Source organism: Schistocerca americana, chromosome 5 (genome assembly GCF_021461395.2).
Source record: "Schistocerca americana isolate TAMUIC-IGC-003095 chromosome 5, iqSchAmer2.1, whole genome shotgun sequence".
NCBI classification, from domain to species: domain Eukaryota; kingdom Metazoa; phylum Arthropoda; class Insecta; order Orthoptera; family Acrididae; genus Schistocerca; species Schistocerca americana.
The window spans coordinates 307,974,444-308,001,001 of NC_060123.1; the positions used below are offsets into that span (position 1 = coordinate 307,974,444).

The window sequence follows — 26,558 nt, forward strand, 5'->3', positions numbered from 1 at the left end:
TCATTGGGTCAGCATGTGAAGACGTAGGGGTGGTTTGCTGCTGACCTCCATATTCAAGAATATACGATGAACGGTGTGCTTCGAAACACTTGTGCGTGCACCACCATTGTACTCTTGCAGAGATGCGACAGATAACCTTCTATCCTACTTTACAGAGCAGACGAGCCTCCGAACCTCACGTTCTGTGAAGAGTCGTGCACGTCCATCCATTTAGCTCCTAGTGGTAGTTTCACTGTCTATCAACCTCTTTCCGTAGATGCCCACAACAGTGACATGTGAGCATTCAACCAGCTTCACCGTTTTCGAGATACTCGTTCACAGGCTCTGCGTAATAATAATAATAACAATAATCCCCGTGGAGGCCCGGGAAAAGAATAGGCCTCCGGTATGTTCTGCCAGTCGTAAAAGGCGACGAAAAGAACAAACCACTAATAGGGCTAACCCCCCTTTTAGTGTGATTACCTGGTTCAGGACAGAACTAAAGAAGCCTCGGACAAGCGCCGTCATGGTCGGGAACGACGCTTGAACCCTATGCTCGCCCACAATGGTAATGACACTGCTAGCCAACTGGAAAATGATTTAAATCCCAATAGAGGTGTTTTGCAGGATATGCTTCCTGCAACCACCCTAGTAGGAAAACAAAGACAGAGGATGAGATGGTCAGATGAAGTTAATCGACACCTCATGTTCTGTTATTACCAAGCAACAAACCTAGGAACCAACACAACTGGATACAGATCACAAGTATACTCAACATTTATTACCAGATACCCGGAATTAAAATTTTTAACAGAACAACGACTAGCTGATCAGATCCGTGTAATAATAAAAAATAACAGGATACCTCAGTCAGAATTAGAAAACATCAAACAACAAGTACAACAAATACTGGAACAAAATAATGTGCAATTAGAAGAAGAAGAAAATACAGTAATGGACTCAAACATCCCAGAACAAACAAACAAAGAACAACACGCATCAATTAAACAATCAGAGGAAAACGAAATCTTAAGACAGCCACCAGCACAAGCACAAATAGAACATGAAGTGACACACATGTTAGATATAGAAGAAAAATTTCAGTTGACATATATAGAATACAAAGACACAAATACAGACATTAGACCAATCTTGCATAGACCGCCAAATAATCCACAATTCGAAACAACAATAAAAATTATCAACACAATCATACACAACAAAATAAATGAATACACAACTGTGGAAGAGTTACAACTACTGGTTTATGTAGGAGCACTCACTACACTAAATATACACACTAGGCAGAGATCAGAACCAACCAACACACAGAAAAAACCCACAAAACCAGCATGGCAACACAGTCTACAGATCAGAATAGAAAAACTGAGAAAAGACATCAGACAGCTAATACAATTTATAAGAAATGAAATATCAGACAAAAAACGAAAAAGGTTAGGTAAAATCTCACAACAAAAAGCAATAGAGCAATTAGATGAAAAGAAGCAGAAACTACAAGCATTGGCCGAACGACTTAGAAGATACAAAAAAGTGAAAATAGAAGGAAACAAAACCAAACATTCAACACAAACCAAAAGAAATTTTACCAGACAATAGATAACACCAACATTAAAATAGACAATCCACCAAGCATAACAGACATGGAACACTTCTGGAGCAACGTATGGTCAAACCCCGTACAACGTAACAGGCATGCACAGTGGATACAAGCAGAAACAGACACATACAAGATGATACCGTGGATGCTTGAAGTGATAATTTTGCAACATGAAGTCACCTGAGCAATTAATTCTACTCACAATTGGAATGCCCCTGGAAAAGATAAAATACCAAATTTCTGGCTAAAGAAGTTCATCTCAACACATTCACATCTAACTAAATTATTTAACAGTTACATTGCAGACCCATACACATTCCCTGATACACTTACACATGGAATAACTTATCTGAAACCTAAGCATCAAGCAGACACAGCAAACCCAGCTAAATATCGCCCCATAACATGCCTACCAACAATCTACAAAATATTAACTTCAGACATTACACAGAAATTAATGACACATACAACACAGAACAAAATTATAAATGAAGAACAAAAAGGCTGCTGCAAAGGAGTACGAGGATGTAAAGAGCAACTGATAATAGATGCAGAGGTGACATATCAAGCTAAAACTAAACTAAGGTCGCTACACTATGCATACATTGATTACCAAAAAGCTCTTGATAGTGTACCCCACTCATGGTTACTACAAATATTGGAAATATACAAAGTAGATCCTAAATTGATACAGTTTCTAAACATAGTAATGAAAAACTGGAAAACCACACTTAATATACAAACAAATTCAGATAATATCACATCACAGCCAATACAGATTAAGCATGGAAAATACCAAGGAGACTCATTAAGTCCTTTCTGGTTCTGTCTTGCTCTGAATCCACTATCCAACATGCTAAATAATACAAATTATGGATATAATATTACTGGAACATACCCACACAAAATCACACATTTGCTATTCATGGATGATCTAAAACTACTGGCAGTAACCAATCAACAACTCAACCAATTACTAAAGATAACAGAAGTATTCAGCAATGATCTAAATATGGCTTTTGGAACAGACAAATGTAAGAAAAATAGCATAGTTAAGGGAAAACACACTAAACAAGAAGATTAAATATTGGATAACCACAGCGACTGCATAGGAGCGATGGAAAAAACAGATGCCTATAAATATCTAGGATACAGACAGAAAATATGAATAGATGATACAAATATTAAAGAAGAACTAAAAGAAAAATATAGACAAAGACTAACAAAAATACTGAAAACAGAATTGACAGCAAGAAACAAGACAAAAGCTATAAATACTTATGCTATACCAATATTGACCTACTCATTTGGAGTAGTGCAATGGAGTAACACAGATCTAGAAGCACTCAATACACTCACACGCTCACAATGCCACAAATATAGAATACATCACATACATTCAGCAACAGAAAGATTCACATTAAGCAGAAAGGAAGGAGGAAGAAGATTCATCGACATAAAAAACCTACACTGTGGACAGGTAGACAATTTAAGAAAATTCTTTCTAGAACGAGCAGAAACTAGCAAAATACACAAAGCAATCACTCATATAAATACATCGGCTACACCACTGCAATTTCATAACCACTTCTACAACCCTCTAGATCACATAACTTCAACAGATACGAAGAAAGTAAATTGGAAAAAGAAAACACTACATGGCAAGCACCCATATCATCTAGCACAGCCACACATCGATCAAGACGCAACCAACACATGGCTAAGAAAAGGCAATATATACAGTGAGACGGAAGGATTCATGATTTCAATACAGGATCAAACAATAAACACCAGATATTACAGGAAGCATATTATTAAAGATCCCAATACCACAACAGATAAATGCAGACTGCAAACAACAAATAGAAACAGTAAATCACATCACAAGTGGATGTACAATACTAGCAAATACAGAATACCCCAGAAGACATGACAATGTAGCGAAAATAATACATCAACAACTTGCCTTACAATACAAACTTATAAAACAACACGTTCCCACATACAAGTATGCACCACAAAATGTACTGGAGAATGATGAATACAAATTATACTGGAACAGAACCATTATAACAGATAAAACAACACCACATAACAAACCTGACATCATACTCACCAATAAAAAGAAGAAATTAACACAACTAATCGAAATATCCATACCCAATACAACAAATATACAGAAGAAAACAGGAGAAAAAAATTGAAAAATACATCCAACTGGCTGAGGAAGTCAAGGACATGTGGCATCAGGATAAAGTTGACGTTGTACCGATTATACTATCAACTACACAAGATCCACCAGTACATCAATGCAATACAGCTACATCCAAACGTATATATACAACTACAGAAATCCGTAATTATTGATACGTGTTCAATAACCCGAAAGTTCCTAAATACAATGTAACATATACCATACAGTTAAAAGGAAGTCACGCTTGATGAATGTCCGCGCCACTTTCCATTTTTAACCAGACCTAAGGTCTGAGAAAAATAGAAATAACAATAATAATCTGCCCTTTGTCAAAGTTGCTTGTCTCGATGGACTTCCCCATTTTCATCCCACATTTTCACTGAACGTGTCTGCTCCACTTAAATACTTCTTTTGCCGAGTCATGTGCCCTCAACTCCACAAGGTGGCATCCAACTTCGCGGTGGGCCGTGGTCATAATGTTTTGTATTATCAGTGTAGGCGTGGACTCAATGAGTTTCACTTACCGTACCTGCTGACCTGCAGTCGGTGACAAAGTTAGAAACTCGGCGACAATGGCCCTGCTGCACTGAACAGCGTGGACACTTAGCTTGAAATCAGATTAGCTTAGATGTACTTTTTTCCGATAGATTCGGAATGATCCTATAGGATGTGGATAGAATATATCAGGCTGGGTTAGTTTTGGGTGAAAATGCAGGTTGCGGCGCGGGAACTTCCTTTCTATATATATATAAAAAAAAAAAATGCAGCACGGGTATTGTTCCGCAGCTTACCTAGATTCCGTGGCCAGTTGGTAAACACCAAGGATTTCAGATCGCCCCGTAGAAAATAGTCGCAGTGGGCTAAATCTGGCGAGCGTGTTGGCCACTGAGGGTAGATCCTCAAAGAGATGAGACGGTCGGGGAGTGTTCGCCAAGAGTATCATTGACGTTCGTACCGTGTGAGCCGTGGCGACGTCCTGTTGGAAGCACTCATCTCCCGCATCCATTTCTTCGAATTTGGTAAAGAAAAATTCTTCAACTATATGTACGTAACGCTCAGAAGTGACCGTAACTGTCCTATCGTTCTCTTACAAAAACCATGAGCAACTAAGGCCAATTTTGGATAATACGTGTTTGAATAATACACTACTGCCCATTAAAATTGCTACACCACGAAGATGACGTGCTACAGACGCGAAATTTAACCGACAGGAAGAAGATGCTGTTGTATGCAAATGATTAGCTTTTCAGAGCTTTCACACAAGGTTGGCGCAGGTGGCGACACCTACAACGTGCTGACATGAGGAAAATTTCCAACCGATTTCTCATACACAAACAGCAGTTGACCGGCGTTGCCTGGTGAAACGCTGCTGTGATGCCTCGTGTAAGAAGGAGAAATGCGTACCATCACGTTTCCGACTTTGATAAAGGTCGAATTGTAGCCTATCGCGATTGCGGTTTATCGTATCGCGACATTGCTGCTCGCGTTGGTCGAGATCCAATGACTGTTAGCAGAATATGGAATCGGTGGGTTCAGGAGGGTAGTATGGAACGCCGTGCTGGTTCTCAACGGCCTCGTATCACTAGCAGTCGAGATGACAGGCATCTTATCCGCATGGCTGTAACGGATCGTGCAGCCACGTCTCGATTCCTGAGACAACAGATGGGGACATTTGCAAGACAACCACCATCTACACGAACAGTTCGACGACGTTTGCAGCAGCATGGACTATCAGCTCGGAGACCATGGCTGCGGTTACCCTTGACGCTGCTTCACAGACAAGAGCGCCTGCGATGGTGTACTCAACGAAGAACCTGGGTGCGCGAATGGCAAAACGTCATTTTTTCGGATGAATCCAGGTTCTGTTTACAGCATTATGATGGTCACATCCGTGTTTGGCTACATTGCGGTGAACGCACATTGGAAGCGTGTATTCGTCATCGCCATACTGGCGTATCACCCGGGGTGATGGTATGGGTGCCATTGGTTACACGTGTCGGTCACCTCTTGTTCTCATTGACGGCACTTTGAACAGTGGACGTTACATTTCAGATTTGTTACGTCCCGTGGCTCTACCTTTCATTCGATCCCTGCAAAACCCTACATTTCAGCAGGATATGCACGACCGCATGTTGCAGGTCCTGTACGGGCCTTTCTGGATACAGAAAATGTTCGACTGCTGCCCTGGCCAGCACATTCTCCAGATCTCTCACCAACTGAAAACGTCTGGTCAATGGTGGCCGAGCAACTGGCTCGTCACAATACGCCAGTCACTACTCTTGATGAACTGTGGTATCGAGTTGAAGCTGCATGGGCAGCTGTACCTGTACACGCCATCCAATCTGTTTGACTCAATGCCCAAGCGTATCAAGGCCGTTATTACGGCCAGAGGTGGTTGTTCTGGGTACTGATTTCTCAGTATCTACGCACACAAATTGCGTGAAAATGTAATCACATGTCAGTTCTAGTATAATATATTTGTCCAATGAATACCCGTTTATCATCTGAATTTCTTCTTGGTGTAGCAATTTTAATGGCCAGTAGTGTACATTTACTGTACGCAAGGCCTGCACATGCAGTTCTCAGGGATTCGTGCTACTCCAATATCGTACGTTTTGTTGATTCACACATCCAGATAAATGAAAATGTGCATCGTCGCTGAAGAACTCAAGGCAGGGTTCCGAACAAGACTTCACGTGCTATTTTAAACAAAATCGCTTGTGTTAAGTATGCGCACCACTGCCGGTTTGTATGGATGAAATTTCAACTGTTAATGAAGAATTCGTCTCACTGTGCCGTCAGAAATTGCAAGAGCAGCTGCATCTTTACGTGCAGATGGTTCGGGTGAATTCATAGTCGCTAGCCTTACTTTCTCGACGTTTTTTGGTGTCATGGTTCTTGAAGGCCCTGGTTGCTTTTTCTGTGCACTACCAGTATCCATAAACTTGTCCACCCAAATAACAATTGATTTTCGATCAGTAACACGACCTGTAGGCGCTGTGGTAAACTGGATTGCGATGACCAAACGGCCATTAGAAAAGTAAGTCGCCACAGCGAAAGCGTACTCCTCTCTCGTCCACTTCGTCCACTGCATGATAGCTGCTAAATTAACCTTTAAAAATGCGTTAGGTCCAGCCCTTTCGAGTGCGCTCAATCCCATGCAACCATGAGCAAAGGCCGCTGTGCTGCGAGCGTTTCAAATAAGAAGTTCCCGCTCCAGAGCTTGTAGTACTAAAATAAAGTAAGGACTTCATTTATGAAGTATTGTATTTTTCCTTCATGCCATGAACAGTGTATACATTACTTTAGTTCATATCTTTGAGGAGTGTCCTAAAATAATACATTTTTGGCTCACTAACTACCCTCTTGATTTAAGATTATTAGATACTGTATTCTGTTCCGCTGTATGTCATGCTCTGAGAGGCCATTGACTACTGGTTTCGTAACATAATTTTTTACATTAGATCTTCTGTAAGGATATTATCAAAGGCTGTTTGTAAGAAATTAGCTAACAGAGTTAAGAAGTTTACTGCAGGAATTGAGTTTAATGATAGTGTTTCTGACTAATAAATCCCTACTGGAACAGATTTTAAGAAAATCCACATTAAAATCAACTGTAACCACTATTTCTTTGTTTTCTTGCTGTTAAATAGGCCAGTAGAGAATGTTGTTGTTGTTGTTCTCGTGGTGGTGGTGGTGGTGGTGGTGGTGGTGGTGGTGGTGGTGCAGCTTTACGTGCTACTCTGTCTCCGAAGAATTACTGCAGCTTACATCCTTCTGAATCTGCTTACTGTGTTCATGTCGTGGTCTCCCTCTATGATTTTTATACTTCCAACTTCCGTCCAGTATTAAATCGGTGATCCCTTGATGTCTCAAAATGTGTCCTAGCAACGATCCACTCTTCTAGACAGGTTGTGTCACAAATTTCTTTCCTCCCCAGTCCTATTCAGCACATCCTCATTAGTTACGTGATTTATCATCTAAAATTCAGCATTGTTCTGTAGCACCACATTTCAAAATTTTCTCTTCCCTTCTTGGCTAAACTGTTTATCGTACATGTTTCATTTCCATACGTGGCTACACTCCATACAAAGACTTTCAGAGAGGACTTCCCAACACTTAATTCTATATTCGATTTTAAGAAATTTCTCGTCTTCAGAAACGCTTTTGTTGCTGCTGCCAGTCTACGTTTTAATCCTCTCCACTTCCGCCATCATCAGTTATTTTTCTGCTCAAATAGCAAATCTCATCTATTACTTTATCTGTCTTGTTTCCTAACCTAATTCCCTCAGCATAACCTGAGGAAATCGACCACACTCCGTTATTCTTGTTGTCCTTTTGTTGATGTCCATCTTACCCTCTCCTTTGAAGACACTGTCCATACCGTTCTTTCAGGTCCTTTGTTGTCTCTGATAGTATAGCAATGTCATCGGCAAACCTCAAAGTTTTTGCTTCTTTTCCCTGAACTTTAGTTCCTACTCCAAATTTTTCTTTGCTTCATTTACTGCTTGCCCAGTGTATGGATTGAATAACATCGGGGATAGGCTACAGCCTTACCTTACTTACGTTCTCAACTACATTTCCCTCTCATGCCCCTTGACTCTTATAACTGCCGCTTGCTTTCTGTACAAGTTTTAAATAGCCTTTCGCTCCCGTATTTTATCCCTACTAACTCCAGCATTTCAAAGAGAGTACTTCAGTCAGCATTATCAAAAGCTTTCTCTAAGTGTAGAAATGCTACAAACATAGGTTTCCTTTTTCTTAGGCTGTATTCTAAGATAAGTCTTAGTCAGTATTGCCTCGCGTGTTCGTACATTTCTCCGAAATCCACCATTTCTCCTGTAAATATTTCGTGTTAGTATTTTGCAACAGTGACTTATTAAACTTCGATAATATTCACATCTGTCAGCAACTGCTGTCTACAGCTTAAAGAAGATTAACGAAAAGATCTGAATTAGCTGTAGCTGCTCTATAAATTTTCTCCCAAAGAAGTTAAAGTACGTGGTAGGTTTCCTTCAGACAAATAGTAAACCAAATGCTCCATCTTCTCCTCTGCCCAGGAACTCGGTGTTTGTGTTGTCCTCATCATTTCATCATCATAATCATTCGTGACAGTGGCTAGATTGGACTATGTAAAAAATTGGAGTGTGAAAAAAATTGGGGCTTCGTGCGGGCGCTGATGAACGCACTGTTGAGCGCCCCACAAACCAAACATCATCATCATCCATCTTCTCCCAGTTAGACTACCTCCTCCCTTCATATCTCCACCACTTTATTTTCCCGTATCTTCATAATTTGTCTTCTATACATCATGCTTCTTTTTTTTCTGCCTCTCCCTCTCTCCCTCCCTCCCTCCCTCCCTCCCTCCCTCCCTCCCTCCCTCTCTCTCTCTCTCTCTCTCTCTCTCTCTCTCTCTCTCTCTCTCTCTCTCTCCCTCCCTCCCTCCCTCCCCATCCCTCCCCTCTCCCCACCCCATCTTTGTCTGTTTTTCGACTTTTCATCATCAACGAATATAAACTTGTTTTCATTCCACTATTGCAACTAATATTTCCACTTTTTATTTCATAGTTTTTTCTATATTTGGCTCTATTTTAGATTCTATACAGATCTCAGAACAACCAACAAATTGTCAGCTAGCTGTTTGAAAAAGAACTAACGCAGCAACAACCGCTTTGTTCGCCGTTGTCATATCGCTCTGCGGAAAATTCAATGTAACTGTTACGTTTCTGTTATACGATTCGTTTCTTTGTGCCATTCTTTTTTTCTAATGTCCAGAAGTATTGTCTGCGGCTAACAGCGAAAGTGAGCAGCAGTGTAGTAAGGGTATTACGACCCTGCAAGCCGAACTCAGTACTACAGGTTAGCTGAAAGCGTACGAAAGAATTCAGTACTGAGCTGCACAGCTGATGCTACTGCGGATATACTAGTTGTGCGGGTGACGGCGAAATGCCAACCTGGTCTCTTTCTGTGACTGTCAGTCACTTTTGTTATTCTGCTGCAGGTATGCTGGGTGTAAACAGTAACTATTTACAACGTACCACAGTGCTGTAGGTAAGTCTAGACGACCAAATTGATGCACAACACTTGTGGTCCATCGAACCGCTAAATAGCGCAGATTGGCCTACGAAAACCATCTGAGTTACTGAGCATGCGCACTGCGCGCCTTCATCTATTTTCTTTGCGAAAATCGTCCTGAACATTATAAACCTCTCTTCTTGCACTTACAAAAGTAAAAGTGACGTTTATGTAAATTTGACTTCAACACGTTGTGAACTTTCACAGCATAAAATTGACAAATAGTTTTGTTTGTCTGGTTTTCTTATTACGAAACTAGGGTGTCTTGTAAAAGTTAAGGTTGAATGTAAACGTTATTAGTTTTTGAATTACGTTTACAAAAGTCTTTTTTCTTTTATTACCTTCACAGGAAAGTTTAAATTAATAATATCAACGAAATAGCCGAATAACAGGGGGGTGTAAGAGATCGAGAGGATATTGAAAATAGCGTGCGGCGGGCACGAGCTGGGGCTTTAGGAGGTTTTGGCATTCGGGAGCACGACGGTTCAACCCCACGTCCGGCCATCCTGATTTAGGTTTTCGTGATTTCCCTAAATCGCTCCAGACAAATGCCGGGATGGTTCCTTTGAAAGAGCACGGCCGGCTTCCTTCCCCGTCCTTCCCTAATCCGATGGGATCGATGACCTCGCTGTTTGGTCTCTTCCCCCAAACAATCCAAAGAATAGCACACACACCCATGCCCGAGGGAGGACTCGAACCTCCACCGGGACCAGCCGCACACATAAGATACGGAAGTCCACTTCGCGGGCTGTGTAATCCTCGATTATTGTGACGCTGACAGCACTCCACACACTTGCGAGTATTGTCCGCGCGAACGTGGCAACAATTACACATTCCTGCTCACACTTTGATAGGGCAGTGGTTGCCTCCATAGATCACCATCACTGAGTCGCTCTTTACTGTATGTTACTGATCTTCGATTCGGATCGATCTGTAAGCATTACTACACTCGCCACTTTAGTGATGGCCGAGATGGACACAGTTACACAAAGTAGATATTCGGTCAGTGAAAATACTGAAACTAATAGGTGTGTACTGAGGAAAAGCAAGCAAGTGAAACACTGCGTATTGAAGTCTGTGGACTACAGAATCAATCTTTCTACGGGGTGTATGCAGTTTTGAAACTTCCTCTAGGATCAAAACTGTGTTTCGGAATAGAAATATACCCTCGCTTTTGGAGGGGAATGCTCTGTCTTGAGCTACACAAGCACGACTCACGTCCAAGCAACGCAAGGTTCGGAATTTGAGTCCTAGTTCAGCACACAGCGTCAATCTGCCAAGAAATCCGATCCATGGGCTTCATTCTTGATCTTGCTATATGCGCTGTAACTATTCATTTGCACTCCATGTTGTTGTTTAGTGGTCTTCAGTCCCGAGACTTGTTTGTTGCAGCTCTCCATGCTACTCGATCCTGTGCAAGCCTCTTCATCTCCGAGTAACTACTGCGACCAACATTCTTCTGAACCTGTTTAGTGTACTCATCTCTTGGTCTCCCTCTACGATTTTTACCGTCCACTCTTCCCTCCAATACTAAGTTGGTGATCCCTTGAAGCCTCAGAACGTGTCCTACTAACCGATCCCTTCTTGTCCTACTAAGTGATCCCTTCTTCTATTCAAGTTGTACCATAAATTCCTCTGCTCCCCAATTCTATTCAGTTCCTCCCCATTAGTTACATGATCTACCCATCTATTTCACTTCATAATATGTATATATTTTTAACATGGTTTTGCATTTTTGGACATACCATTTTGACTATCTGGCACGGTGATTTGAAAATGGGTCCCTACCCGAAACTAGCCATCAAGTAAATAAAAAAAGTAAAATTTGCAACTTTGGGTGGTTTTTCACTGTATTGATTCTTGATGGTTTACGATGTTGGTGCAGGATACCAGAGAAAGAAACACTTCAGTTCCCAACTTAATACTTTGAAGCACGTGAGAAAATATATTTTGTCTGATCTTATTCTTATGATTAGTTTCTTTCACAAAGACAATGTAGCAGAGTTGGATGACAAGTTCACTTAAACTGCAAAGTTCATCTGCGCAAGAACTCTGTTTAGTTTCTCGGTGAAATTTTCACCACTTAATCATCATGCGCTATGTTCGGAGCTACCTTTTTTCTTTGCGGAAACCGAAGGAGCCTATTAGGACTATAATTCGTTTGTATATTGGCAGATCTCCCTGTAGCAAGTATGTTCGCCCCTGTGATCGCTTTAAAGATATTGCCCCAGTTCTGCCTACTAGTTGGCTGTAAGTCCACTAACTGCTCCACCCCTTGGACAGGTTGTGCACAACCCTGCTTGCACGGTTTGGCACTGCCTGTTGAGTACTCGGGATCACCGCCTGGTATACCAGATTTGAAACTTGCTGGCAGATTAGAACCGTGTGTCGGAACGGGACTGAAACCTTTCGCGGGCAAGTGCTCCTCCGACTGAGCTATCCAGGCACCACACACAACCCACCCTCACAGGTTCACTTCAGATAGTGCCTGTTTTCGTACTTTCCAAACTCCACAGAAGCTCTCCTGCGAACCTTTCGGGTCTAGCCCTCCTTAAAGATAGGGCACTCGAGTCCCGGTCCGGAACATAGTTTTAAGCTGATAGGAATTTTCATATCAGCGCACATTCCGCTGCAGAGTGAAAATTCATTCAGAAAACCAAACTTATGTTTGGCATATTTTCCATAAATGGTTTAAGACAACTGCCGGAATGGTTTCTTTGAAAGGGCGCGGACCTCTTTCTTCCCCACACTGAGTTTGTGCTCTGTGTCTAATGACCTCGCCTCGCATGGGTTAGTAAATCCGAAACCCCCATCCTTTTTTACCAGGAGTATTGTATCTCCGCACCAGTCGGAACGTTGCAGTGAGTGTGCTCTAAATCTATTCAGTCAAATACCTGGATGGTTCCTTAAAATAATAATAATAATATTAATAATAATAATAATAATAACCAACTATCCAACATGCTAAATAATGCAAATTATGGATATAATATTACTGGAACATACCCACACAAAATCACACATTTGCTATTCATGGATGATCTAAAACTACTGGCAGCAACAAATCAACAACTCAACCAATTACTAAAGATAACAGAAGTGTTCAGCAATGATATAAATATGGCTTTTGGAACAGACAAATGTAAGAAAAATAGCATAGTCAAGGGAAAACACACTAAACAAGAAGATTACATATTGAATAACCACAGTGACTCCATAGAAGCGATGGAAAAAACAGATGCCTATAAATACCTAGGATACAGACAAAAAATAGGAATAGATAATACAAATATTAAAGAAGAACTAAAAGAAAAATATAGACAAAGACTAACAAAAATACTGAAAACAGAATTGACAGCAAGAAACAAGACAAAAGCTATAAATACTTATGCAGTAGTGAAATGGAGTAACACAGATCTAGAAGCACTCAATACACTCACACGATGACAATGCCACAAATATAGAATACATCACATACATTCAGCAACAGAAAGATTCACATTAAGCAGAAAGGAAGGAGGAAGGGGATTTATCGACATAAAAAACCTACATTAAAGACCGGTAGACAATTTAAGAAAATTCTTTCTAGAACGAGCAGAAACTAGCAAAATACACAAAGCAATCACTCATATAAATACATCGGCTACACCACTGCAATTTCATAACCACTTCTACAACCCTCTAGATCACATAACTTCAACAGATACGAAGAAAGTAAATTGGAAAAAGAAAACACTACATGGCAAGCACCCGTATCATCTAACACAGCCACACATCGATCAAGACGCACCCGACACATGGCTAAGAAAAGGCAATATATACAGTGAGACGGAAGGATTCATGATTGCAATATAGGATCAAACAATAAACACCAGATATTACAGCAAGCATATTATTAAAGATCCCAATACCACAACAGATAAATGCAGACTTTGCAAACAACAAATAGAAACGGTAGATCACATCACAAGTGGATGTTCAATACTAGCAAATACAGAATACCCCAGAAGACATGACAATGTAGCAAAAATAATACATCAACAGCTTGCCTTACAACATAAACTTATAAAACAACAGTTAAAAGGAAGTTGCGCTTGATCAAGGTCCGCGTCACTTTCCATTTTTGACCAGACATAACGTCTGAGAAAAGAAAGAAAGAATAATAATAATAAGGCCTGGGAAAAGAATAGACCTCCGGTATGTTCTAGTCGTAAAAGGCGACGAAAAGAACAAACCACTAATAGGGCTAACCCCCCTTTTAGTGTGATTACTTGGTTCAGGACAGAACTAAAGAAGCCTCAGACAAGCGCCGTCATGGTCAGGGACGACGCTTGAACCCTATGCCCATCCACAATGGTAACGACACTGCTAGCCAACTGGAAAATGATTTAAATCCAAATAGAGGTGTTTTGCAGGATATGCTTCCTGCAACCACCCTAGAAGGACAACAAAGACAGAGGATGAGATGGTCAGATGAGGTTAATCGACACCTCATGTTCTGTTATTACCAAGCAACAAACCTAGGAACCAACACAACTGGATACAGATCACAAGTATACACAACATTTATTACCAGATACCCAGAATTAAAATTTTTAACAGAACAACGACTAGCTGATCCGATCCGTGTAATAATCAAAAATAACAGGATACCTCTGTCAGAATTAGAAAACATTAAACAACAAGTACAACAAATACTGGAACAAAATAATATGCGATCAGAAGAAGAATAAAATACAGTAATGGACTCAAACATCCCAGAACAAACAAACAAAGACCAACACGCATCAATTAAACAATCAGAGGAAAACGAAATCTTAAGACAGCCACCAGAACAAGCACAAATAGAACACGAAGTGACTCTCATGTTAGATATAGAGGAGAAATTTCAGCTGACATATATAGAATACAAAGACACAAATACAGACATTAGACCATTCTTGCATAGACCGCCAAATAACCCACAAGTCGAAACAACAATAAAAACTATCAACACAATCATACACAATAAAATAAATGAAAACACAACTATGGAAGAGTTACAACAACTGGTTTATATAGGAGCACTCACTACAGAAAATATACACACTAGGCAGAGATCAGAACCAACCAACACACAGAAGAAACCCACAAAACCAGCATGGCAACATAGGCTACAGATCAGAATAGAAAAACTGAGAAAAGACATCAGACAGCTAATACAATTTATAAGAAGTGAAATGTCAGAAAAAAAACGAAAAAGGTTAGGTAAAATCTCACAAGAAGAAGCAATAGAGCAATTAGATGAAAAGAAGCAGAAATTACAAGCATTGGCCAATCGACTTAGAAGATACAAAAAAAGTGAAAATAGAAGGAAACAAAACCAAACATTCAACACAAACCAAAAGAAATTTTACCAGACAATAGATAACACACACATTAAAACAGACAATCCACCAAGCATAACAGACATGGAACACTTCTGGAGCAACATATGGTCAAACCCGGTACAACATAACAGGCATGCACGGTGGATACAAGCAGAAACAGACACATACAAGATGATACTGTGGATGCCTGAAGTGATAATTTTGCAACATGAAGTCACCCAAGCAATTAATTCTACACACAATTGGAATGCCCCTGGAAAAGATAAAATACCAAATTTCTGGCTAAAGAAGTTCATCTCAACACATTCACATCTAACTAAATTATTTAACAGTTACATTGCAGACCCATACACATTCCCTGATACACTTACACATGGAATAACTTATCTGAAACCTAAGCATCAAGCAGACACAGCAAACCCAGCTAAATATCGCCCCATAACATGCCTACCAACAATCTACAAAATATTAACTTCAGTCATCACACAGAAATTAATGACACATACAACACAGAACAAAATTATAAATGAGCAACAAAAAGGCTGCTGCAAAGGAGCACGAGGATGTAAAGAGCAACTGATAATAGATGCAGAGGTGACATATGAAGCTAAAACTAAACAAATGTCGCTACACTACGCATACATTGATTACCAAAAAGCTTTCGATAGTGTACCCCACTCATGGTTACTATAAATATTGGAAATATACAAAGTAGATCCTAAATTGATACCGTTCCTAAACATAGTAATGAAAAATTGGAAAACCACACTTAATATACAAACAAATTCAAATAATATCACATCACAGCCAATTCAGATTAAGCTTGGAATATACCAAGGAGACTCATTAAGCCCTTTCTGGTTCTGTCTTGCTCTGAACCCACTATCCAACACGCTAAATAATACAAATTATGGATATAATATTACTGGAACATACCCACACAAAATCACACATTTGCTATTCATGGATGATCTAAAACTACTGGCAGTAACCAATCAACAACTCAACCAATTACTAAAGATAACAGAAGTATTCAGCAATGATCTAAATATGGCTTTTGGAACAGACAAATGTAAGAAAAATAGCATAGTTAAGGGAAAACACACTAAACAAGAAGATTAAATATTGGATAACCACAGCGACTGCATAGGAGCGATGGAAAAAACAGATGCCTATAAATATCTAGGATACAGACAAAAAATATGAATAGATGATACAAATATTAAAGAAGAACTAAAAGAAAAATATAGGCAAAGACTAACAAAAATACTGAAAACAGAATTGACAGCAAGAAACAAGACAAAAGCTATAAATACTTATGCTATACCAATATTGACCTACTCATTTGGAGTAGTGCAATGGAATAACACAGATCTAGAAGCACTCAATACACTTACATGATCACAATTCCACAAATATAGAATACATCACATACATTCAGCAACAGAAAGATTCACATTAAGCAAAAAGGAAGGAGGAAGGAGATTTATCGACATAAAAAACCTACATTATGGACAGGTAGACAATTTAAGAAAATTCTTTCTAGAACGAGCAGAAACTAGCAAATTACACAAAGCAATCACTCATATAAATACATCGGCTACACCAATGCAATTTCATAACCACTTCTACAACCCTCTAGATCACATAACATCAACAGATACGAAGAAAGTAAATTGGAAAAAGAAAACACTACATGGCAAGCACCCATATCATCTAACACAGCCACACATCGATCAAGACTCACCCGACACATGGCTAAGAAAAGGCAATATATACAGTGAGACGGAAGGATTCATGATTGCAATACGGGATCAAACAATAAACACCAGATATTACAGCAAGCATATTATTAAAGATCCCAATACCACAACAGATAAATGCAGACTTTGCAAACAACAATTAGAAACAGTAGATCACATCACAAGCGGGTGTGCAATACTAGCAAATACATAATACCCCAGAAGACATGACAATGTAGCGAAAATAATACATCAACAACTTGCCTTACAATACAAACTTATAAAACAACACGTTCCCACATACAAGTATGCACCACAAAATGTACTGGAGAATGATGAATACAAATTATACTGGAACAGAACCATTATAACAGATAAAACAACACCGCATAACAAACCTGACATCATACTCACCAATAAAAAGAAGAAATTAACACAACTAATCGAAACATCCATACCCAATACAACAAATATACAAAAGAAAACAGGAGAAAAAATTGAAAAATACATCCAACTGGCTGAGGAAGTCAAGGACATGTGGCATCAGGATAAAGTTGACATTATACCAATTATACTATCAACTACAGGAGTCATACCACACAATATCCACCAGTACATCAATGCAACACAGCTACATCCAAACTTATATATACAACTACAGAAATCCGTAATTATTGATACATGTTCAATCACCCGAAAGATCCTAAATGCAATATTACATATACCGTACAGTTAAAAGGAAGTCACGCTTGATCAAGGTCCCCGTCATTTTCCATTTCTGACCAGACATAATGTCTGAGAAAAGGAAGAAAGAAAGAAAGAAAGAAAGAAAGAATAATAATGATGGCGGTAACCTATTTCCTGTCTCTTTCTAGGCCAACGCTTGCGTGTGTGTGCTATTGTAATCTAGTCCTCCTTGTGGTGGGTTCATTTGGAGACCCTAAGTACATTTATCTTAGAATAGATATGTTTCAGACACCGGCAGCCGAACCTAGTTACAAGGGAACCTCCCCATCGCAACCCCTTCAGATTTAGTGGTAGGAGAGCACAGAGGACAGCCCGTCAGAAACTGAACACAGATCAAGCATGAAAACAGGAAGAAGGTGTACTGGATTGTGAAAAGAAAAGAAAAGCAAAATAGAAATGCAATACAGATCAGCCGAGGAGAGGAATGGCGTAGTGATTAGGTGTTAGGTGGTCACGGTGTTGGACCACCCTCGCGCCAATATTTTTTTTTTTTTTTTTTTGGGTGCTGTTCGCTTTATTCAAATTTGTGTATGTATCGTGGCGTAACGTCAGTTTGCAACAGCAAGATGTAGGGACCTATAATGACAGTTGATTATGCACAAATATGTTGTTCAAATGTGTGTGAAATCTTATGGGACTTAACTGCTAAGGTCTTCAGTCCCTAAGCTTACACACTATTTAACCTAAATTATCCTAAGGACAAACACACACACACACACACACACACACACACACACACACATGCCCGAGGGAGGACTCGAACCTCCGCCGGGACCAGCTGCCTCTATTAGTAGCTGAAAGGAAGTGCCTTTCTAATGGGAACCGCGAACGTTTGATGACAAGGCGACAATTCAACCGAATCCAACACCTGAAAACGCGTCTGGTGTGTCATACACGGCATTAGTGACAGCACATGTGTCGTGTGATGGGCATCCCTTATCGACGTACCTAATTTGTACGCCTGGTGAGTGAGTGAGAGAGAGATATGCCTCCTTGCCCGATTTAGGTGTTCATATGAATGTGATAACTCCCAAGGAAACGATGAAAACATAATAGTTTGTAACAAAAGTTGCAACAAATTAACGCAACAGTTTCACAATCTCACGGTTTATCTGTGCTCTATCAGAACATATCTTTGTAACGTTTTTGAAGTTGCGTGCCGTTTTGGAAGTCTTAGCTCTTGAGTTCCTTTTGTTGTAACATATTTCCCACCCGCTTATTTGTTGGTTTCATTTCTGTGAAGCGTCTGTGTGGTATCTCGCCTGCTCTCATTATTCATCACATTCAGTTGTGAGGGCAACGTATTCTTACCACGTGACTGACATCTTTAACCAGCGTATAGTATGATAACTGCCAAGACTACAGAAAGAGATCAAACATTTCAATGACCGGACGGACTGCTCATAATGTTGTGGAAAACAAAAAACGGCACAAGGGAGATTTGAACACAGCTCGCCCACTTGGTAGTCCAACACCGTGACCCAGGACGCTACTGCTGTTTCTGGTTGCTCGTTATTGCACTTCTCGCTGTTGGACCGTTCATTGTTTCTATTTTGCGTTTTTTCACGGTTTAGTACATCTTTCTCCTTTTTTCATGCTTGATCTGTGTTCAGTTTTTGATGGGCTATCGACTGGATCATCTTACCACTAAATCTGAGGGCGGGGCAGAGGGAGGGTGGGGGGGGGGGGGAGGGGGGAGAGGGGTGCGATGGGGTGTTTCTCTTATTAGTAGTGAACAATATAAAATATAACTATGGTTTAATTCTACAAACAACAACCAGCGCATTAAACTTACACTATTTATCACGGCCGTGGACCCCTTTCCAACTAAAATATTGGATTACGCAAGCTGTTTACCGGAACCGAACTGCTTCTGTATTGTTCTAAATTTTCTATCTTACTGAAGCGATGTGATGAATTTCGTGCACACTGGATCTGTTCACAGTCCGACGTCGTCGTGACTTCTGTGGTGCGTGATCTGCTGATTAGACTAATTATTTCTCCATTTTTCTGCCATTTTCCCGCCTCAGTTTTCTGTAGAAAAATTTCGATATCTATGGGCATATACTGACGAAAGTGGATTGATTAATAGAGACTACAACAAAGTTGAAAGTAATGTGGTATGTGAATTCGTTATGGTAGGACAAGAATATTTCTAACAACAATAAGAAAAGAGTAGGGGCGCTAATGTTTGAATCGGTCGTGCGCTTTGGATCAGAACTATGTATTTTAAAAGGTGACCTCGAAAGAAGGCAGTTAGCTGTTGAAATGGATAATTTACGAAGGACTGCCAGAATATCAAGAATCGAGAAAAAAGCTAATGATGACCTTAGAGCTGGAATAAGGGCAAGTGAAACAGTGATGAGATTGAAATAAAATCATTGAAGTGTTGTGCGCATTCGTTGAGAATGCGAGATAATCGGTAGTCAAACAGAGTTTTTTAATGGAAACCACCTGGAAGACACAAAAGCGACAGATCACGGCACTCTATGAAAGGCCATAGTACCGAAATGTGGGAGCATCGTGGAGTATGTGAGGAGAATATGGTCTGAATACAGGCTTGGCAGAAGGTAACGAAAATACAGCAAAAAGTTATTGACTGATCTTCGCATTAATTAATCCTACAATAATAATAATAATAATAATAATAATAATAATAATAATGCAATACAGCTACATCCAAACTTATATATACAACTACAGAAATCTGTAATTATTGACACTTGTTCAATTACCCGAAAGTTCCTAAATGCAATGTAACATATACCGTACAGTTAAAAGGAAGTCACGCTTGATCAAGGTCCGCGTCACCTTCCATTTTTAACCAGACATAACGTCTGAGACAATAAAGAAAGAAAGAATAATAATAATAATAATAACCCCGTGGAGGCCCGGGAAAAGAATAGGCCTCCGGTATGTACTGCCAGTCGTAAAAGGCGACGAGAAAGCACAAACCACTAATAGGGCTAACCCCCCTTTTAGTGCGTTTAGTTGGTTCAGGACAGAACTAATGAAGCCTCAGACAAGCGCTGTCATGGTCGGGGACGACGCTTGAACCCTATGCCCGTCCACAATCGTAACGACACTGCTAGCCACACGGAAAATGATTTAAATCCAAATAGAGGTGTTTTCCAGAATATGGTTCCTGCAACAACTCTAGAAGGAAAACAAAGACAGAGGATGAGATGGTCAGATGAAGTTAACCGACACTCATGTTCTGTTATTATCAAGCAACAAACTTAGGAACCAACACAACTGAATACAGATCACAAGTATACACAACATTTATTACCAGATATCCAGAATTAAAATTTTTAACAGATCAAAGACTAGCTGATCAGATCTGCGAAATAATCAAAAATAACAGGATACCCCAGTCAGAATTAGAAAACATCAAACAACAAGTACAACAAACACTGGAACAAAATAATGTGCAATCAGAAGAAGAAAATACAGTAATGGACTCAAACATCCCAGAGCAAACAAACAAAGAACAACACGCATCAGTTAAACAATCAGAGGAAAACGAAATCTTAAGACAGCCACCAGAACAAGCACAAATAGAACAGGGAGTGACACATGTTAGATATGGAAGAAAAATTTCAGCTGACACATATAGAATACAAAGACACAAATACAGACATTAGACCATTCTTGCATAGACCACCAAATAACCCACAAGTCGAATAATAATAATAATAGTTAACGAGATTTAGGGATCTTGACAAACTGGAAAGAGTTGAAAGAGGAATTCTAAGGAAGATACTGGACCTAGAACTAATAGTAACTGAATGCAAGTTAAAATCAAACAGAGAGCTCCAGTTGAAAATGGAAAACCTAACTGATGTAATTAGAAAAAGAAGACTACATTTATGGCCAGGCATACCGAGTGGGTAAGAAGACTAAGCAAGCAGATCTTAAGCTTACTAAACAGCTACAAATCCAAACCCACATGGTTCACCGACATTGACAAAGATGTGAAAAACACGGGAATTAGAATGGACCTAATAGATAACAAAATACTTTTTATGGAAGTAACACAAAAGGCAACATTTCGGGAAAGGAAGAGGCCTGCAGAGGGAAGAAAGTAGACCCAAGAAGAAAAAGAACGACACTCTCGAAGGACGAAGGAAGTCGGGGACCAACGAAAATTAAAGACAAAGAAGCAGAATAAAAGTTGATTTATCGTACCCCCCAAAAGGGTTACTCGAATAAAGAAAGAAAGAAATAATAATAATAATAAATTTGTATACGTTTCCTTTGTCTGTTAAAGTACCCGTGGCTGCTTGCGTTACACATTATTCCCCAGCTGACACAACACTCCTTGTCTTAGCCTGCACTAGACGGGAAATGAACCAAAGATTGTGGTTGACTAGGGGGGAGGTTGATGCTATGCCTGTCACGTAAATAATCACCAAATATTCGAACTGCTGAAAGAGCCTGTGTGGCTACTGGCTACCCTGACAGGTACAGTTCGCAGCCGCGGTCTAGTCGATCGATCACTCATCCGTTTGTCCTGTAGTAGGAGCGATGTCGCAGTACGCTGAACTTCGACTACCCTGCCTTCGCTTCCCTCCTTACGGTGCCGTGCGAGGCAAACTTGTCCGTGTGGCTACGGAGCGCGCCGGTAGAGACTGAGCACTGCTGTGTGTTTGTGTAGGAGATAACCCGCAAGCTGTACGGCGAGGAGGCGGACGTGGAGACGGGCGGCAACGGGAGCGGGGGCGGCGGAGGCGGGGGCGGGGGCGGCAGCGGCGGGGTCGGCGCTGGAGGGGGCGAGAGCGTGGGCGTGGGCGCCGTGCTGCGCAGCATCGTCGCCGACTACGAGGAGCAGGAGGCGCACCACGGCCACGGCAGCGCCCTCGCCGCCTTCGGGCTCGCCGCGCTGATGCACCAGCAGCAACATCACAGCCACCACCACCAGCAACACCAGGCGCTGCAGGGGCCGGCCGACCGCTGGCTGCCCAGCGACGAGCCGCCGCCGGCGTGGGCGGGCGGCTCGCGCGTCGCCACCTACAACCCGGCGCAGAAGCTGTTCCGCTGCGCCGACTGCGGCTGCGTCGGCTTCCTGGCGCGCGTCGCCGAGCACTGGCTCGGCTCGCACGCCAACCTGCGCGTCTTCCACTGCCCGCAGTGTCCGTACTCGAGCGCGTGGGCACGCTGCGTGCGCACGCACCTGACGCGCCAGCACGCCGTGGCGCCCGCCGACGCCGACGCCGCACTCTTCGCCAACAACCCGGTGCTCGAGGAGGTGTCCAAGTTCCTGCACCGGCTCAAGGCGCGCGCCGAGGCGGCCGCCGCTGCGGCCGTCGCGGGGCTGGTACGGCCGCCGCCGCCGCCCCCGCTGCTGGTGCCGCAGGCGTGTCCTCCGCCGCCGCCAAGCGGACACCCTCCACCCCCGCCGCCTCCGTCGCACCACCCTCCCGCACCGTCACTGCCACCACCACCGCCGCCACCGCCTCCGCCGTCGGCATCCCATCAGCAACAGCAACAGGACTCGGGCGGCGTCAAGCGGTACTGCTGCGGCTACTGCCCGTATTCGACGGACCGGCGCGACCTTTTCACGCGTCACGAGAACATCCACCGCGAGGAGAAGCCGTTTCAGTGCTACGTGTGCCAGAAGCAGTTCAACCGCGCGGACCACGTGAAGAAGCACTTTCTGCGCATGCACCGCGACTACCCGTACGACCTGAACCGCGTGCGCCGCCAGCCGGACAAGAGCCCGCCGGCGCCGTCGCCGGGCCCCGCCGCTCCGGCCGTGCCCACGCCGGGGGCGACGCCGGGCCTGCCGCACCACTACTTCGCCGCCGACCGGCCGGGCGCGCGGCCGCTGTCGGTGCCGCCTCCGCCGCCGCCGCCCACCGCCGCCCACCCGCCGCTGCACGCGCTCGACGTGCCCGCCGGCTTCCCCCCGCCGGTGCTGCGGCCGCCGACGTATCCCCCGCCTCCACCCGACTGCGGCGGCAAGCGCGCGGGCTGCGCCGCCAAGTCGCACGCTAGCAAGAACAAGAAAAAGGCCGACAAGCGCTATTCGTGCTGCTACTGCTCGTGGTCCGGCGTCGACAACTGGTGCCTGAAGCGACACCTCAACACGCACCTGAAGCCGTTCGTGTGCGCGCTGTGCGACTACAAGGCGGCGCGCGCCGAGCGGCTGGCGACGCACGTGCTCAAGGTGCACAACAAGCGCGCCTGCGGCAAGTGCTCCTTCCTCGCCGACGACCAGGCGCAGCTGGCCATCCACAGGCAGGAGCACCACCAGTAAGTACGGCCCGGGCCTCGCTCCGAGGCCGCCTCTACCTGCTTACCTCTCACTCTCTGTCTCTCTCTCTTCTCTGCCGCTTCAAATTCTCTCTCGCTCCTTTCAGTTATCGCTGCCGCCCTAACTCTCCCTCCTTTCTCGGTATTTTTGCAGTCCGTGGGAACATGGGAACGGTTTTACTTCCGACACCTTATCCCCAAGCCATCCACATTCGATAGCGAGTGCTTCCGGGTAAGCAAAACAAAAAAAAAAATGAACATTGAATATCCACTTTGCTGTAACGATTTTTTGTGCTGCTATTCTGAAAAGACTGACTTGTGAGGATTCACACATTACACCTCTTCACTAAGGAACTTTACACTTATTAGTCTCGTTATATTTCTTGCTCTTTTGCTATAGTGTCAAGTAGCTTTGAGACCAATATTAATTGTGGACTTGTATAAAAAAAGAGAACTAAAAAGGCTGAGAAACGAAAAGTCTGATGGTGAATGCTCAAAATGTTTGATATCTCAGGAAAAGAAATGATCAGTAGTGTTTATAAGAAAGGATGTTAGTAGAGGAACTGTGTGGTTGCTAGAGTGAAGAAGAGGGAGTGCACTGAGGAGGGCGTTTCATCTATTGGCTGACGGAGACCCCCTGCGTGTTGCAGGCACCAGGGCGCTGCCCCGAGCAACCACTTTGGCCTGCTAAAGCGCGAGCAGCAGTATGAGCTGGGTCTGCCGCTCCACGCCTTCAGCGCGCCGCGGTCCGCACCCAAACAGCAGCACTTCGGTGCGGCGCGCCTTTTCCACTACATGGAAGCGTCCGACACCTCCGACCAGGACGAGGAGGAGGAGCCGGTAAGCTGCTCTGCCCAGCGGCCTCCGCCGCCCGTCGGCTGCCGGCAGTGCGGCTGCGAGTTCGCCGACGTCAACTCTCTGCAGACGCACCAGCTCGTCCACCACACGGCCAAGAGCGGCGCGCCCGAGGCTGCCACTGCCACTGCCACCGCGAAGAAGCCGTGCACCAAACCGCTGCCCTACCGCTGTAGCGTCTGCGAGTGCAGCCTCGCGTCACAGGCACTGATGCTGGAGCACATGCGGATACACAACGGACGCCTGCTCGCCTGCAAGGAGCGCGGCTGTGCCTTCGTCACCCCGCTCGGGGAGTCAGCACTCAGGGACCACTCCAAAATGCACTCCCCTTCCGTCGACAATACTCCCCTTTGCTGCCCCCACTGCCAACATCCTCTGGACTCTGTCGAATCCCTACAGCGGCACAGGCCGCTTCACCACTTACCTGAAACCCTCTGCGATCTCTGTGACAGTGTTTGCCAAAAGTTTCGCCACTGCCCACCACTCTCTGCCACTGCCTGCTGCGAATCTGGCTGTGTAGACCTGAAAACTGGAACTTCCCTCGACTGTTCGTTTCCAAAAACTGACCAAGCTACAGCTGGCACGAAACGTTCTCGGAAGCAGAGGCAGCCCAGACGAGTTGTAGCGAGAGGAGAAGACGCGTCGGAAATTCGCGTCCTGAAACACTCGGCGTCTCCGAAGCCGCGGTCTGCCAAGTGGAGAAGTCTCGGCGCCAGTCGCACCTTGTGTCAACTCCGAGAGAAGTATATGAGCGGACTCCTCTCCCGCAAGAGGATAAGGTGCAGCTGGTGTCCGCAACAGGCGCCACTGTTCCCCTACCACACGCCGGCCACACTGGCTCTGCACAATACGTGGCGCCATAGCATTCGCAAGTTTGAATGCGAGCACTGTAGTGAAACCTTCCGCCACCGCTACCAAGTGATCATACATTCCAGCAGGGAACACGCCGCAGTAAGCAGCACCAGTCGCGGAGACGGACCGGAAGGGAAACCGGTGGAGGACGTTTCACAGCAGTCTGGACCAGAAAGTGGATGTCAAGGTGGAAAGGAGCGAATGACTGTAAACACTCCCTCTTGCCCTCTGGCGGAACCCACATTTCCTAGCATGAATGTACCTGATTCTCTGAGTGAAAATGTGCCAATGACAACGAAAGAACTCTGCAATGGAGATAGCCTACGCAGTGTCCAAAGTTATACAAAAAACTCCATTTTAAATATTCCACTGCCGCCACCCATTATGGCAACGTCGTCTTCGGTATTGTGACCGTATTACTTCTCTTACTAGGTTACATCTTTTCACTCAAGGGTTAAAGTGCAATAAACGTGTTTTCCACGTCCTATTTTTCGTTATGTGTGAATGAAATGAAGTGTGTCACAGCAATGTAACTGTGATAAATATAATGATACCTTTAACTTAATAGTTAATTAAGACTGTATATATAATAAATTTTTACTCCTTCATACAGTTAAATGAGAACATTTAGTAAAAAAAATTGCAACTAATAACTGAACATCTCCATTTTATTGTAACTTTGTCATAAATTTCTTACTGTTGCTTAAATATGTTTTTTCTTAATTTTAGTTCTCCGAAGTGTATTGTTTCAGAATGATGAGCATGACAGTTCTGTAGTGTAAATGATATGAATACAGTTTCACACTGAAATATCTTTTAGTGGAATGTTCAAGGCTTAGTTTTCACACAGCTTCTGGAAATACAGAAAT

General features: G+C 43.0%; 1 protein-coding gene across 1 annotated transcript in view; it reads left to right on the forward strand.

The window, feature by feature from the left end:
* Positions 1–26,232, forward strand: part of LOC124616333 (zinc finger protein 62 homolog) — a 39,923-nt gene extending 13,691 nt beyond the window's left edge. The window contains exons 3-7 of the mRNA XM_047144639.1: positions 22,649–23,040; positions 23,107–23,470; positions 23,663–23,982; positions 24,137–24,214; positions 24,633–26,232. Of these exons, the coding sequence (XP_047000595.1) occupies positions 22,649–23,040; positions 23,107–23,470; positions 23,663–23,982; positions 24,137–24,214; positions 24,633–26,100 (2,622 nt within the window). The 3' untranslated portion in view covers positions 26,101–26,232. The remainder of the gene's footprint in view (positions 1–22,648; positions 23,041–23,106; positions 23,471–23,662; positions 23,983–24,136; positions 24,215–24,632) is intronic.
* Positions 26,233–26,558: the final 326 nt, after the last annotated feature.